The sequence below is a fragment of the Cetorhinus maximus genome, chromosome 4, assembly GCF_964194155.1.
Source record: "Cetorhinus maximus chromosome 4, sCetMax3.hap1.1, whole genome shotgun sequence".
Classification (NCBI taxonomy): Eukaryota; Metazoa; Chordata; class Chondrichthyes; order Lamniformes; family Cetorhinidae; genus Cetorhinus; species Cetorhinus maximus.
Genome location: NC_135882.1, coordinates 96,820,358 through 96,836,634, shown reverse-complemented (window position 1 = coordinate 96,836,634; position 16,277 = coordinate 96,820,358). Strand labels below are relative to the sequence as shown.

General features: G+C 43.8%; 1 protein-coding gene across 5 annotated transcripts in view; it reads right to left on the bottom strand.

Annotated features, from left to right (window-relative positions):
- The window catches only part of pcmtd1 (protein-L-isoaspartate (D-aspartate) O-methyltransferase domain containing 1), an 84,222-nt gene that overhangs the window by 52,774 nt on the left and 15,171 nt on the right, over positions 1-16,277 (bottom strand). For all 5 annotated transcript variants that reach the window (XM_078540532.1, XM_078540530.1, XM_078540533.1 and 2 more), the window contains one exon: positions 4,773-5,244. In XM_078540532.1, coding sequence (XP_078396658.1) covers positions 4,773-5,079 — 307 coding nt within the window. In that variant the 5' untranslated portion in view covers positions 5,080-5,244. The remainder of the gene's footprint in view (positions 1-4,772; positions 5,245-16,277) is intronic.

Here is a 16,277-nt window from a genome sequence, read left to right as displayed (position 1 = left end):
CTGATTGATTAAATGAAGTAAACACAGAATGCTTTCAGTATGGTGCTCCTGCTAGAGCTGCTCAAGAACACATGGTCGTGTTGAAACTTTTGTCCTGAATGTCCTGGATCGTTTTCTGACAATGTTGCCCCCATTGAGTTGCTGCTGCATCCATCCAGCATTAGGGAGCTGTTTGACCACAGTCCCATGTTGTCAAACATGTTGAACATAACTGCTTTTGCCTCCATGCACAAATTCTATGAAATTACAAATGACACTGTAGAGTGTACAGCAGACAACTGTGATGTGGAAGATCATTACTGCATGTACTAGAGAGCTCCCACCAATTTAATCAAACATCCTGAAGTGTACCTTCGGGATACTGACAATCTACATCGCCACAATCTGGGTGATATCATGAACCACACTGAACATTAGCTGCTTGGACATTCTTAGGCTTTATAGTGGCATAAGGAGCCACTGGTACAGGGAGTAGCAAAAGGAGCCAACTGGGGCTTTTTTAAAATTCATTCATGGAACGTGGGAGCATTTTTATTGCATCTTCCCAAGTGGCATGCACTCATATGTTCCTGGCAACAAATGCTGGCTGCTTGTCTGGCAAAGTGAGCCCCATGGACATGGGAAAATTAGTCAGTCTGAAAGACCATATTACTCTCTCGAAGCACCCGGTTCATAGTCAAATTGCAAAATCTGTGCTGATTTTGGAGAAAAAAAGGCAGAGTGGCCAATTGACGACTGTCATAAATATCACTCAAAGCTGCTTAAAAGCTACGTACGGAATAGAACATATAGTATTACATTAACTTTTACTGCCATTTTTCTACAGGAGATCTAATAGAGGTGGATTATAGGTCTGAGGTAACTCTCATGGTGGTTCCATGTGACATATTAGGCATCTTTATTTTGGACTGCACAAAATTAGGAGTGCAGATATCTCAAGAGGATTCTGGGATTGGAAGAATCATATCTGTAAATAGAGAATAGGGCAAGGTCACGGAGGGATTTGAAAACAATTCCTTAATTGATCCTGCTGTTCCCCTCAATATTAATAAAGATGGAAGACCCAAGGAAAAATCACTTAAAAACAAAGTCACAGAACCACCACTACAGACATGGTTCCATTTACATCCATGCAGCTCTGATCAGCTAAAGCTATCAGTGGACACTACTGAAGAAAATAGAGAACTCCTGGGACTTGGAACAAATCACTTGTTTGCTAGGGGGGAGGTGGGGAAAGCAAGAAAGTAGCAACACGAATTAGCAGGGGGTCAAGCCTGTCAGTAGCCCTAAATACCCAATTTCTTTCTGCATAGCACCAGAAACAAATCACAAGAAAGGAATTAAATATGACTTTTGTTTTGAAAATTACAGCATCCAACAATCTTTAGTACAAATTACAACATTCACCAAACTCAGAAGTCTTCAAATCAACAGAAGGCTTGATTAACCTTACAATCAACCATTGGTAACCTTACAACACAAAAATTTATTGCAAGTGCCAAATTCATGGCATAACCCAACCTCTCAGGTTTTAAAGCCATCAGCAAATATAGGGATGTTACATCCACATCTTTGTGATGTATAAATAATTTATTTAAAAGAAGCTTACTGCAGAGGTCACAAGAAAAAAACTTACAAATGAAAAAATTGCACAAAGAATGAACACAATTATTTCAGACAATCTTATTTTAAAATAACACAGGGCTTTTGTTACATAAGCTGATTCTGAAGAAATTTATGCCACCTCCATGTGTAATCAATCATGCAATATTTGTTTTCAGCTACAGACTGCAATCTTTGAAGAAATACATCTTACACAGATGTCTATTTTTTGTATCTAGCCTATTCATAATACAAATTTCAATATCAAAGTAAGTGGCAAAACAGAATTTATCCAATGAATGAGCAAGTGACTGAAGATTGAGCAGTTCCCAAGTGCTGATGCTTCAAGCTAACAGAATAGGTCCAACCCATGAGGGGCAAAAACTCCTTTGGAACATTGGTTTGTTTGTTAACAGATTATCTGTGCTTATTTATTGTAAACTTCAATACAAAACAAGCTTCAATACACTAAGCTATCAAATAGTTTCCCTCTTTTGAAGCTGGGAGGTGTAGGAAGGCAATTCCAGAGCTTGGATCTAGGCCAATAAAGGCACCGCCACCAATGATGGAACAATTATAATTTGAAATGCACAAAATTAGAGGAGTACAGGTATCTTGAAGGGTTGTGAGGTTGGAGGTGTTTACACAGAGAGGATGGGGCAAGGCTATGGGAGGGATTCATAAACAAGGATGTGAATTTTAAAATCAACATATTGCTTGACCAGGAGCCAATGTAGGTCAGTGAGCACAAAAGGGCTTGCTGCAAGTTAAGACACAGGCAGCAGAGTTTTGGATGACCTCAAGTTTACGGAGGATAGAATGTGGGAGACCAGCCAAGAGGGGGCTGGAATTGTGGAGTCTAGAGGAAATGAAGGCATGGAAGAGGGTTTCAGCAGCAACAAGCTGAGACAGGATGAAGTTGAGCCATGTGACGGAGGTGAAAAAAGGCAGTCTTAGTGATTGTCTTCCATTTTGAAAGCCTCTTAAAACAGGATTAAACTTCAAAATTGTTGGCAGGTACAGAACCAATTGTAGATTTTAAGCAAGGGATGAAAGCAATTTAGATTTCAGATGCACCATTTTGTGGCACTTTAAATATCATGACGATATAGAACCTTAGACATTGTAGCATTACTGGTCCTGTTAATTACTAGTTATTACTTATATGCTACTATCTTCACACATTTCCCAACTACCCATTTCAACATGTAATTAACTTTACACTTGAGATAAGAAGTAAATTTTTCAAAAATATTATGTCATTAAGTGGAATAAAATGTAGAACAGTGGGCTCACAATTGTACAAGCTATGAAAACGCAATTAATTCCCATTAAAATATATTCAACAGTCAGAAGCTCAGATGACTGAAATGAAACTTTACATTATTTTTTAATCAAGACAATGCTATTCTCACAAAAGCAACAGACGCTGCCTGACCTGTTGAGTAGTTCTAGCACTTTCTGCTTTTATTTCAATATTATCTTTATACAGTTGTCAACGTTCTTGCCCCTGCCGAGATTAAATATCTTAGGAAAGACTTGCAGTTACTTCGAGATGGATACGACAGATCAATAATTACAGGAGGATACAGTGGTATAGTGGTAAGGTCACTGGACTAGCAACCCAGAGGCCCAATCTAATGATCTGGATTCATGGGTTCAAAACCCACAACAGCTGGTGGAATTTGAATTCAATTAATAAAACAAACCTGGAATTTAAAGCTAGTTTCAATAATGGTGACCATGAAACTATTGATTGTTGTTTAAAAAAATCTGGTTCACTAATGTACTTTAGGGAAGGAAATTTGCCATCCTTACCGGTCTGGCCTACATGTGACTCCTGAGCTACAATGTGGGTCTGACATCCAGCAATGGTGGTTGACTGTTAACTGGCCTTACACAATGGCCTAGCAAGCCACTCCATTCAAGGGCAACTAGGGATGGACAATATCCGTGGCCTTGCCAGCAATACCCACATCCAATGACAGAATAAAAGAATCTGATGAATTTTATAGAGACAAGTTAAAAAGAAAACCCTAATTGTACACGAAAGGCACAGAAAATTCTGCTCAGGTTTAATTACTAGGCATATTAGCTGATTAGCTTTATGAAATAATACTGATCCTATACTGAACACCTGTAGATTATTGCACAACTTTTGCACAGAAATTGAGACACAAAAAAGGTCCTTTAAGATCACCTTCTACACCTCAGTATTCACGATACAATATTAATAGTTAATGTCTAATCATAGCAATTAATCTTGATTAATTATGCTACAACATCCAGACGCAAGGAAACTCTCAATGGTAGAAAGCTTTGGGAACCATAGGTCCAAAGTTACCAATTCCTCCCAAGAATGCTATACTTACCATGCAACTAGTTTCAAAATTGCATTCTAAAATGACATTTTCTGAAAGAAAGCTATCTAATTTATGTCTGAATGAATGCTGCCTGCTTCCACCATCTCTCTCCCATCTTCCATATAGGAGCATGTGGTCAATAATGTGGAAAAAGTGTTTCTGCAGATTCACTTCAAAGTTCCACCAAACCCTCCCCCCTCCCCCTTTCAAGCAAAGTCTTTTTTGAATATTTTAATTTTTTAAAAAAAAAGAATACACCATCCCCAGAATTCCAATGGAGAGCTGTGGGGCACAACTGCAGGGTTGGAAGAGGGTAGTGTTCCAGGACCTCATGGGAATTCCATCCAATACGTCAGCAGATCACCCAAGTTTCTGAGCTGAGCTGAAGGAAGGCCCCAAGTATGTCAAAGTGGAAAAAAAATTCCATTGATGCTTTATTGTCCCCTCTCTCTTTATAGCAGAGTTAAAGTATTAGGCCCTCTGGGTATCAGACTACCACCACACCTGCAGTTGGGCAGACACCAAAACAAGTGTGGATTGGGACATGGTCAGCTCCTTCGACTTCAGGCATACTGGAGTACTTTTGCTCTGGCAGAGCAGAATACAGCATGGAATTTCAAGCCTACTACCCTTTTTCTTTGGAAAAAATGAGAAGACTAACCCAACATGGTTAAACTGAGTGACATTTTAGCACTAGATTTTATAATAAATTATTGCTTACCACCTTAATATTTCTAGGCAACTCTACAATGACAACTTTGAATTTAAATTTTAAAATGGAACCTGAAAAACATAAAATTGAATTACCTAAAATTAAGCCCACCATTGTACTCAAATAGCCAGTTCCACTGCCGAGGTTCAGGAAAGACAATCCTGGTTGAAGTTTCAGTGCTTCCATAACTTCAGAGTAGATACAAGGTGCTGACAGATGTATGTTTCCGTGCTTCCAAGCCAAGTCCTTGTAAGCATTTTCCCTGTATCCCTCCAGATAATAATCTGCACGATCGATGGCCCTAAAGGCTCGCTCCACTCTCTCAGTACGAATGTACTGGGCTTCTTTTAAGTTGTCAATTAAATCATCATTGTCTTCACCAGCACTCACAGCTCCACCCATGACTTCTTGTGTTGGAAATCAGATTAGACCCACGAAATGTTAGAACATTGAGTGCAATAGTAATGCATGAGCAGACGATGATAAGAGTGTAGCACTTCACAAGTCTGGATACTGGGGCCTTAGGACAGCATCGCAGTACCGCAACACAGTGTAATGTGTAGAAACCTGCAAAAGACAATTAGAGTACATGAAAATGAACTATGTAATTAAATGCATTCACAGAATCACAGAATCTCACAGTGCAGAAGAGGCCGTTCGGCCCATCGAGTCTGCACCGACACGTAAGAAACACCTGACCTACCTGCCTAATCCCCATTTACAATAGCTGGAGCGGGGCTAAAATATGCTGAGCTTTAAACACAACAACCTGGATTCTCTCAGTTCCTTCGCCTCCGTCGCATCTGTTCTGATGATGGTACCTTCAAAAACAGTTCCTCTGACATGCCCTCCTTCTCCCTTAACCGAGATTTTCCACCCACGGTCGTTGACAGGGCCCTCAACCATGTCAGGCCCATCTCCCGCGCATCCGCCCTCACACCTTCTCCTCCCTCCCAGAAACATGATAGGGTCCCCCTTGACCTCACTTATCACCCCACCAGCCTCCGCATTCAAAGGATCATCCTCCGCCATTTCCGCCAACTCCAGCATGATGCCACCACCAAACACATCTTCCCTTCACCCCCCCGGCGGCATTCCGTAGGGATCATTCCCTCCAGGACACCCTGGTCCACTCCTCCATCACCCCCTACTCCTCAACCCCCACCTATGGCACCTCACCATGCCCACGCAAAAGATGCAACACCTGCCCCTTCACTTCCTCTCTCCTCACCGTCCAAGGGCCCAAACACTCCTTTCAAGTGAAGCAGCATTTCACTTGCATTTCCCCTAACTTAGTCTACTGCATTCGTTGCTCCCAATGCGGTCTCCTCTACATTGGAGAGACCAAACGTAAACTGGGCGACCGCTTTGCAGAACACCTGCGGTCTGTCCGCAAGAAAAACCCAAACCTCCCTGTCACTTGCCATTTTAACACTCCACCCTGCTCTCTTGCCCACATGTCTGTCCTTGGCTTGCTGCATTGTTCCAGTGAAGCCCAACGCAAACTAGAGGAACAGCACCTCATCTTCCGGCTAGGCACTTTACAGCCTTCTGGACTGAATATTGAATTCAACAACTTTAGATCTTGAACTCCCTCCTCCATCCCCACCCCCTTTCCGTTCCTTCCCCCTCCCTTTTGTTTTTTCCAATAATTTATATACATTTTTCTTTTCCCACCTATTTCCATTATTTTTAAATCTATAACTTTAATGCCCTGTTAGTCTTTCCACCCCACCCCCACTAGAGCTGTACCTTGAGTGTCCTGCCATCCATTCTTAATTAGCACATTCGTTTAGATATCACCACCTTCAACACCTCTTAGTTCCTTTGTCTGTGACATCTTTTGATTATCTGCTCCTATCACTGCTTGCTTGTCCCTACAACAACCCCTCCCCCCAACTTCTCTCCCCCCCACCTTAAACCTGCTTATATTTCACCCCTCTCCTAATATTACTCAGTTCTGTTGAAGGGTCATGAGGACTCGAAACGTCAACTCTTTTCTTCTCCGCCGATGCTGCCAGGCCTGCTGAGTTTTTCTAGGTAATTCTGTTTTTGACCTGGATTCTATCTTAGCATCCCCTCAAATTTTGCAAGATCTTTTCTTGAAACCTCTTCTAGGCTGTTCATGACCAACAAGGTACAGCAGGCATATGAAGGAAATTGCCAAGCTGAGGCTGAAGGAATGGAGAAATGGAGAGTTTGCGGATGTAGTTGCAAGAGAAGCAGGTGGGACTATTAAGACGAAACTTAAATCAGCAAAGACAATATTTTAAAGGCAAAGAGAGCTTATTGCAGCATAGGTGACAAGCAGTGTTTTGGCCGAATTGAATATTACAGCAAATTTGTTAGCCAAAACAGCATTGACCTAGTGGAAAGGTGGAAACAGATCTTTGTGATGAAGGGGAAACCAGTCTGCCTTTGCTCCATGCTTCTTTAATCTCAGCAATTATATAAACTACAACTTTAAAAGCTACTACTAGGAGTCCTATGCATAGCCCACATTAAAATCTTAGATCCTTTACTATTTCTTAATGAAGAGGTTACAGGTCAACTGCCCAATAGCTCTTGAATAGGACACCAAGGTGGTGAATAGCCTGCGACAGTGACCAGGGTGTTGGTGGAAAGGCAATGCAATGGTGGTTGAATATGATAGCTTCCATCTTTCCAAAGTTTAGCTGCAAGAAATTGTGGCTCACCCAAAACTGGATGTTGAACATGTAAGCAGACAGCACATAACAGCTCATGGTTTAAGGAAAGTGGTAGAGAGATAAAGCTCACTGTCATCAGCATACACGTGGCAGCTAATGCCATATCTATAGATGACAGCAACAAGTTGGGAGATAAATAACACTCTCAAACCACAACTGCCAAGTTCTACAAACTAGCTAAAAAATAAACACTGATGCAGACTTGCATCCCAAGAATAAAAGCTTTCCATAAATCGCCAATCCCAGGTTGCTTAGCCAGTTTTCCCTCTTCAGGTTTAATATAGAAGGGCAAACGTTTTCTAAATGTTTTTAATGCTTCATGAGCTTGGAAACATCAATCTTGTAAAAATAGATTTTGTTTGGCCCTTTCCTGAAAAATCTGCAATGCATCGATTTGTACAGAAAGTATAACAAGGAATGCAATGTACAAAAAAAATCAACTTAGAAGCCTCAACTTATCATATAAAAAATGTATAACTTTTTAGTTAGAATCTTAAAAGGCAATGTAAGAACAAGTTCCCAAGCCCACCGGTTGAAATAAAGCTGTAATGTTACAGTCTACATGGATGATCAACCAAATTAGGGTACTATATAAAAGACACGAGTGTATCTAGCACAATTTTGTTCTCAAGAAACTCACCTTACTGATGTGCTCGGCTGCTTATCCCAATGTATAAATAAGTTAAGATTCCTCACTAGAACCAGTCTACCTTTGCTGCATGCTTCTTTAATCTCAGCAATTATACAAACTACAACCAGGAGGCCTATGCACAACCCACATTACAATTTTTAGATCCTTTACCATTTCTTAATGCTATCCACATTGCCTGCTTACCTTCCCATTATAGCCTCTCATCATTAAAGTTACTCTCTCCCTCCATCATTCTTCCTATACTTCCAGTAGATAAATCCTGGTATACTTAGTTCCCAGTCCTTTCTGCCTTGCAGACATGTCCTAGTAATGGCTAGCACGTCATATCCAAGTTGAATTGGCACCTGCAATTCATTCCATTTGTTCCTAATGTTCTGAGAGTTTTTATAAAGAATGCTTATTTGGGCCACACACCCTAACCTGTCTTTCCGCTCTAATGTTTTACTCACATGTTTCTTAATTCTTTCATTGTTTAGTGACTTTACATCTTTTTGTTTTTCCTTTATCGATAGTGCCTGAAGCACAAGGTCTGTTATTCGACTCGTTTGTTTTTGAATTATTAATACTACCTTTTCACCCGAGCTTACCACAGCACCACCTACCCCTCCCCGCACTGTTTACTTATTAAAGCCCTCGTGACCGCCCTATTTATCCTCTCCACTGGGGCCCTAGTACCAGCCTGGTTTAGATCACCATAACAGTATAGTTCCTTCCTGCCCCAATACTGGTGCCAGTGTCCCATGAAATGGAACCTCTCTTTTCCACATCTCCAGCCAAATGTTGACCTCCCTGTTCTGCTTTCTTTCTTTATTCTTTCATAGGATGTAGGTGTCGCTGGCAGGGCCAGCATTTATTGCCCATCTCTAATTGTCCTTGAACTGAGTAGCTTGCTAGACCATTGCAGGGAGCAGTGAGGAGTCAGCCACATTGCTGTGGGTCCAGAATCACATGTAGCCAGGCCAGGTAAAGGCAGCAGATTTCCTTCCTAAAGGACATCAGTGAACCAGATGGGTTTTTACGACCATCGATGATAGTTTCACGGACACAATTACTGAGACCAGCTTTATATTCCAGATTTATTATTGAATTTAAATTCCACCAGCTGCTGTGGTGGGATTTGAATCCGTGTCCCATACCATTACCTTGGACTCTAGATTATTGTCCAGTGACATTACCACGACACCACTGCCTCCCCAAACTCTATGCTAATTTGTACATTGTTTGGGTAATAATCCAGAGATGATAACCCTTGAGATATTGTTCTTTAATTTACCTCCCAATTCCTAGTATTCTCCGATCGCTTCCCCCCCGCCCCCAGGTTGTTGGTTCCAACATGGATCACAATGACTGGATCTTCCCCTTCCCTCTCCAATATACTTTCAAACCTTCTTCACCTGGCATCAGGCAAGCAATGTACCAAACGAGATACTTGATCATGCCTAAAAAGGGTGCTATCTGCTCCCGGCACAGCCTGCCCCACTCTAATTATTGAAATCCTTACAACCACTGCATTCCCTACCTTATCCTCCCTATCTCCCCCACCCTCACCTTTGGAACAGCTTCCTACTCCAAGGTACCATGGCCTGCATTCTGGCCATCTTTCTGACAGTTTTTTAAATCTTATCCTCACAGGTAGAAAATACATTGTACTTGTTGGATAGAATCAGCTTCTGTGGATCCTCATTCTTTAACTTACCCAAGTTCCCCTTATTCTGTGGAGTATCTGTCACACCCACCCCTAATCTGCATCTCTCCAAGTGTGAGCAAAGTCTGGAGCAAACTGTCCAGATATGGTTTCCTTTCCCCAAGATGTTGGAGTATCTCCAATTACAATGCTGCCCAATGATTTTGAACCAGAGAGATTCGAAACAGAGACATCTACTGTAGATGTGTGCACTCTGAATAGTCTATGAATTCCCACATTCACCATTCCAAACACAACTAGTGCCATATCTTACTCTACTTTTTTTTTTAAATCTACTTTTCAAGTTTATAACTTTTTTCTTTTTCTACACACTAACCAAAGGCAACATGAGTAAACTTTTCTTTAAATGCAGCCAGTGGTTAGGGTCTGCAATGCACTGCTAGAGAGGGTGATGGTGGCAGATTCAATTGTGGCTTTCAAAAAGTGAAATGGATAAACACCTGAAGATAAAAAGTGTGCAGGGTTACACCGAAAAGGAAGGTAAGTGGGAAGTGCTGAATTGCTTTTGCAGAGCCAACATGACCTCAACAGGACTGAATAGTCTCCTCTTATGCCGTAACCATTCAGATTCTATTCTATATTTCTAACTTGCACTAAGTACTAAAACACTTGACAAAAATGTTAAATACTTACTACTTTATGGTTACATGACCCACTATAAGTATTGGACACAAAAGGCAACACCTTCTTTCCCACCTTGGAATTGAATTTCCATTTGCACCAAATTGCCAACTTTTGCGTTCTGTTTAAGTGGTTGACACTAAATATTTAAATGTGTATTTTTTCCCCAGATAGAAATTTTCTCATCCATCTGTTGCATTTGTATAACTGTGCATCATATTTAAGTGGAACTGTGGGCTGGTGGAACAGTTCTTTAGCCATTTTGCACCATCATAATGCACTAGAAACTGGCACAGGTGGGGTGATGAGAAAAATCAATCCCATTGTCTCTAATTAATACTGCTTCCTCATCTCCTTTGTTTCTTCATTATACCTCCTAAAAGTGGTGAAACCAGGTACAGAGTTGTGTCATGAAGCTATTAATGTATATAATATTTTGGAAAATATTTTTCTTTTAAAAAAGAGGTTTTGTCTGCTGGTCTGTCTTAATTGGACATTGGCATCTTCTGCGGTCCCTTCTGCCTTGCACTTCTTGCTGGCCCTGCACCCCCTCTGGCTCCATCTCTCTTTCCACAGGTTGCATTCTGGGACGCTGCCTGCGGGCACCTGGCCTCCTCTCCCCATCTTCTGAGGAGGTCCCTCCAGCAGAGTAGACAATCCTATTTGCTGAAATACAGATTGCACAGGATAGTGCACTGAAGGGAGCTCTCGGCAGTATGCCTCTGAAAATGCTGATAAACCAAAGAGTCTCCAGAACAGAGAAAATGCAATGAACTGTCTGAAAACCACCTCCATTCAATTCACAGCTAAATTCCTACCTACTCAACTTGCCAAGATCCTGTTTGCTTTTTATCCTGCCCTGGATCGAGTTTTAATTAAAAACATGATGGTTGTCTGGCCGAGTGACCCGTGCGCCAAGCGCAAATCACACGGGCCACGTAAAGCCTGGTGAATTGTCTTTTTAATTGGCCTGATTGCCCCTTTAATTGTCGGCAGGCATGCTTCCAAGATCCTTGTGGTCCCCAACATCATGTCGCTTGAATTTATGAGATTGGGGCCGCCAATCGCCCGATGCAACACTGTAAAATTCAGGCCCATGTGTTCTACAAGGATCCGCTGTTTTGGAACCTCAACTATCCACTGTATCCCTCAACAACTTAGATAAGAAGCCACATGGCTAAATTTGCTGATGACACAAAGTTAAATGGTATCATAAACAGTGTAAAAGCAAAATACTGCGGATGCTGAAAATCTAGAACAAAAACAAAAATACCTGGAAAAACTCAGCAGGTCTGACAGCATCTGCGGAGAGGGATACAGTTGACGTTTCGAGTCTGTATGACCCTTCATCAGAACCAAGACATATAGAAATGAGATGAAATATAAGCTGGTAGAAGGGGATGGGACAGGAGAGCTCGACAGGGGGCCAGTGAGAGGTGGAGGCCAAGAAGAGACTGCCAAACATGTCATAGGCAAAAGGACAAAGGGGTGTTGACGGTGGTAATATTACCTAAAGGATGTGCTAATGGGGACATTAAGGGAAGCAAGCTAGTGGCAGATGGCCCTAGTGCGGGTAGGGTGGGGGGAAGGGATTGAAATGGGCCAAAAGGTGGAGATGAAACAATAGATCAAAATAAATTTAAAAATAGGAAGGAAAAGAAAAAAATATAGTTGTAAAAAAATTATAAATTATTGGAAAAAGGGGGACCGGAAAAGGGGTGGGGTTGGAGGAGAGAATTCATGATCTGAAATTGTTGAACTCAATATTGAGTCCAGAAGACTGTAAAGTGCCTAGTCGGAAGATGAGGTGCTGTTCCTCCAGTTTGCGTTGAGCTTCACTGGAACATTGAAGCAGGCCAAGGATGGACGTGTGGGCATGAGAGCAGGGTGGTGTGTTGAAAAGCAAGCGACAGGGAGGTCTGGGTCATGCTTGCGGACAGACCGAAGGTGTTCCGCAAAGCGGTCACCCAGCCTGTGTTTGGTCTCTCCAATGTAGAGGAGACCGCATAGGGAGCAGCGAATGCAGTAGACTAAATTGAGGTAAGTGTGTTAAAGAGCGATTTGTTTTTTTTTTCATTCATTTTACCAAAACATTAATGCTAAAAGGTTAGTTAAGGAAAAAGCGGGCCTATCAGAGATGAAGATGGAAACCTGTATGTAGATGCAGAGGCTGTGGGAAGGGTTTTGAATGAATATTTTGTCTCCGTGTTTACAAAGGAAAGGGAGGATGTAGATATAGTAGTCCAGGAGGAACACTGCGAGATATTGGACAGGATAGTCATAAAGATGAGAGGAAGTACTCGAAGGGTTGAAATCCTTGAAAGTTGATAAGTCACCAGGGCCAGATGGATTGTTTCTGAGGCTGCTGATGGAAGTCAGGGAGGAGATAACAGATGCTCTGAGGATGATTTTCCAATCTTCACTAGATACAAGGGAGGTACAGGAGGAGTGGAGAAATGCAAACATAGTTCCATTGTTTAAAAAGGGATCAAAGGAAATGCCAAATAATTATAGGCCAGTTAGTCTTACATCGGTGGTGAGCAAATTAGTAGAATCAATCCTGAGAGATAGGATTAACTGTCATGTGGAAAGGATGGACTAGTCAGGGATGGTCAGCATGGATTTGTTAAAGGAAGGTCTTGCCTCACAAATTTGATTGAATTCTTTGAGGAAGTGACAAGTAGGGTTGATGAAGGTAGTGCAGTGGATGTTGTGTACATGGATTTTAGCAAGGCATTTGACAAGGTCCCACATGGCAGATTGGTCTGGAAAGTAAAAGCCCATGAGATTCAGGGTAATGTGACAAACTGGATAAAAGGTTGGCTTTGTAACAGGAAACGAGGGGTAATGGTCAATGGATGCCCTTGCGAATGGAAAGTTGTCTCAAGTGGTGTTCCACAGGGCTCGGTGTTGGGACCCTTGCTGTTTGTGTTATATATTAACAATTTGGACGTGAACGTGGAGGGCACGATTGGGAAATTTGCAGATGACAAAGATTGGCCGAGTAGTGAATAGTGTAGAGGATAGCCATAATCTCCAAAACGATATAGATGGGTGGTGGAGTGGATGGTAAAATGGCAGATGGATTTTAACATAGAGAAGTGTGAGATCATACATTTAGGGAGGTCAAACAGTTACAGCGATTACAAAATAAATGGGAATATACTCAGAGGGGTAGATGGAGTGAGAGATCTTGGCGTACAAGTACACAGGTCCCTGAAGGCAGCAGTTCAAGTAGACAAGGTTGTAAAGAAGGCATATGGAATGCTCTCCTTCATTGGCAGAGGTATAGAATATAAAAGTAAGGATATAATGTTGGAATTGTATAAAACACTGGTGAGGCCACAACTGGAGTATTGTGCACAGTTCAGGTCACCACATTACAGGAAGGACGTAATAGCTCTGGAGAGAGTGCAAAGGAGGTTTACAAGAATGTTGCCAGGGTTAGAAAAGTGTAGCTACGAGGAGAGATTGGATAGGTTGGGGTTATTTTCCTTAGAACAAAGGCAGCTGGGAGGTGACTTGATTGAGGTGTACAAAATTATGAGGGGAATAGATAGAGTGGACAGGATAAAATTGTTTCCCTTGGTGGAGAATTCTAGAACCAGGGGACATAGGTTCATGATAAGTGGCAGAAGGTGTAGAGGGGACATGAGGAAGAACTTTTTTTACGCAGAGGGTAGTGGGTGTCTGGAATTCGCTGCCCAAGTTGGTGGTAGAGGCAGAAACTCGAAACTCTTTTAAAAAGTACCTGGATCTGCACCTTAAGTGCTGTATGCTGCGGGGCTATGGGCCGGGTGAAGGGAGGTGGGATTAGAAAGGGCACCTGGGTGTCCTCGGGCTGGCATGGACAAGATGGGCCAAATAGCCTCCTTCTGTGCTGTAACTTTTCTATGGTTCTGTTTATGGGATGTGGGTATCGCTGGCTAGCATTTATTGCCCATCCCCAATTGCTCTCGAAAAGGTGGTGGGAAGCTGCCTTCTTGAACTGCTGCAGTCCACATGGCATAAATACACCCCAAGTGTTGTTATGGAGAGGGTTCCAGGATTTTGACCCAGCAACAGTGAAGGAACAGCGATATATTTCCAAATCAGGATGGTGAGTGGCTTGGAGGGGAACTTCCAGGTGGTGATGTTTCCATGTATCTGCTGCCCTTGATCTTCTAGATGGTAGTGGCTGTGGGTTTGGAAGGTGCTACCTAAGGAACCTTGGTGAGTTTCAGCAGTGCATCTTGTAGGTGGTACACATTGCTGCCACTGTGTGTCTGTGGTGGAGGGAGTGATTGTTTGTGGGAGGGGTGCCAACCAAGCGGGTTGATTTGTCCTGGATGTTGTCATGCTTCCTGAGTGTTGTTGGAGCTGCACTCATCCAGGCAAGCGGAGAGTATTCCGTCACACTCCTGACTTGTGCCTTGTCGATAGTGGATAGGCTTTGGGGAGTCAGGTGGTGAGTTACTCGTACAGGATTCCTAGCCTCTGACCTGTTCTTGTAGCCAGATGTATATGGTTAGTTCAGTTCAGTTTCTGGTCAATGGTAGCCCCCAAGATGTTGATAGTGGAGGATTCGGCGATGGTAATGCCATTGAATGTCAAGGGATGACGGTTAGATTCTCTCTTGTTGGAGATGGTCATTGCCTGGCGCAAATGTTACTTGCCACTTGTCAGCCCAAGCCTGGATATTGTCCAGGTCTTGCTGCATTCAGGCATGGACTGCTTCAGTATCTGAGGAGTCGTGAATGGTATTGAATATTGTACAATCATCGGTGAATATCCCCACTTGTGACCTTATGGTGGAAGGTCACTGGTGAAGCAGCTGAAGATGGTTGGTCCTAGGGCACTACCCCGAGAAATTCCTGCAGTGATGTCCTGGAATGGAGATGATTGACCTCCAACAACCACAACCATCTTCCTTTAAGCTAGGTACAACTCCAACCAGCAGACAGAGAGTCTCCCCACCACCACCGCCCACACCCACCTCCCCCCCTCCCCCCCCCTCCCCCCACCTCCCCCCCCCCCCACCTCCCCCCCTCCCCCCCCTCCCCCCACCTCCCCCCCCCCCACCTCCCCCCCTCCCCCCCCCTCCCCCCACCTCCCCCCCCCCACCTCCCCCCCTCCCCCCCCCTCCCCCCACCTCCCCCCCTCCCCCCACCTCCCCCCCTCCCCCCACCTCCCCCCCCCCCCCCCACCTCCCCCCCCCCACCTCCCCCCCCCCCCCTCCCCCCACCTCCCCCCCCCCCCCCCCCACCTCCCCCCCTCCCCCCACCTCCCCCCACCTCCCCCCCTCCCCCCACCCCCCCCCCCACCTCCCCCCCCCCCCCCTCCCCCCACCTCCCCCCCCCCCCCCCCCCCCACCTCCCCCCCCCCCCCCACCGCCCCCACACCCCCGATTCCCCAATTCCCACTGACTCCAGTTTTGCTAGGGCTCCTTGATGCCACACTCGATCAAGTGCTGCCTTCATGTCAAGGGCAGTCACACTCACCTCATCTCTGGAGTTCAGCTCCTTTGGCCATGCTTGAGCCAAGGCTGTAATGAGGTCAGAAGCTAAGTGACCCTGGAGGAACTCAAGCTGAGAGAGTCAGTGAGCAGCTGATTGCTAAGCAAGTGCAGTTTGATAGCACTGTTGGTGACCCCTTCCATCACTTTGCTGATGATCAAGAGTAGACTGATGGGGCAGTAATTACCTGGGTTGGATTTGTCATTTTTTTTGCGTACAGGACATACCTGGGCAATTTTCCACATTGCCAGCTAGATGCCAGTGTTGTAGCTGTACTGGAACAGCTTAGCTAGGGGCACAGCAAGTTCTGGAGCACAGCTTTTCAGTGCAATTGCCAGAATATTCCCCAGATCCATAGCCTTTGCAGTACCTAGTGTCTGCAGCCATTTCTTGATATCACGTGGAGTGAATCAAATTGG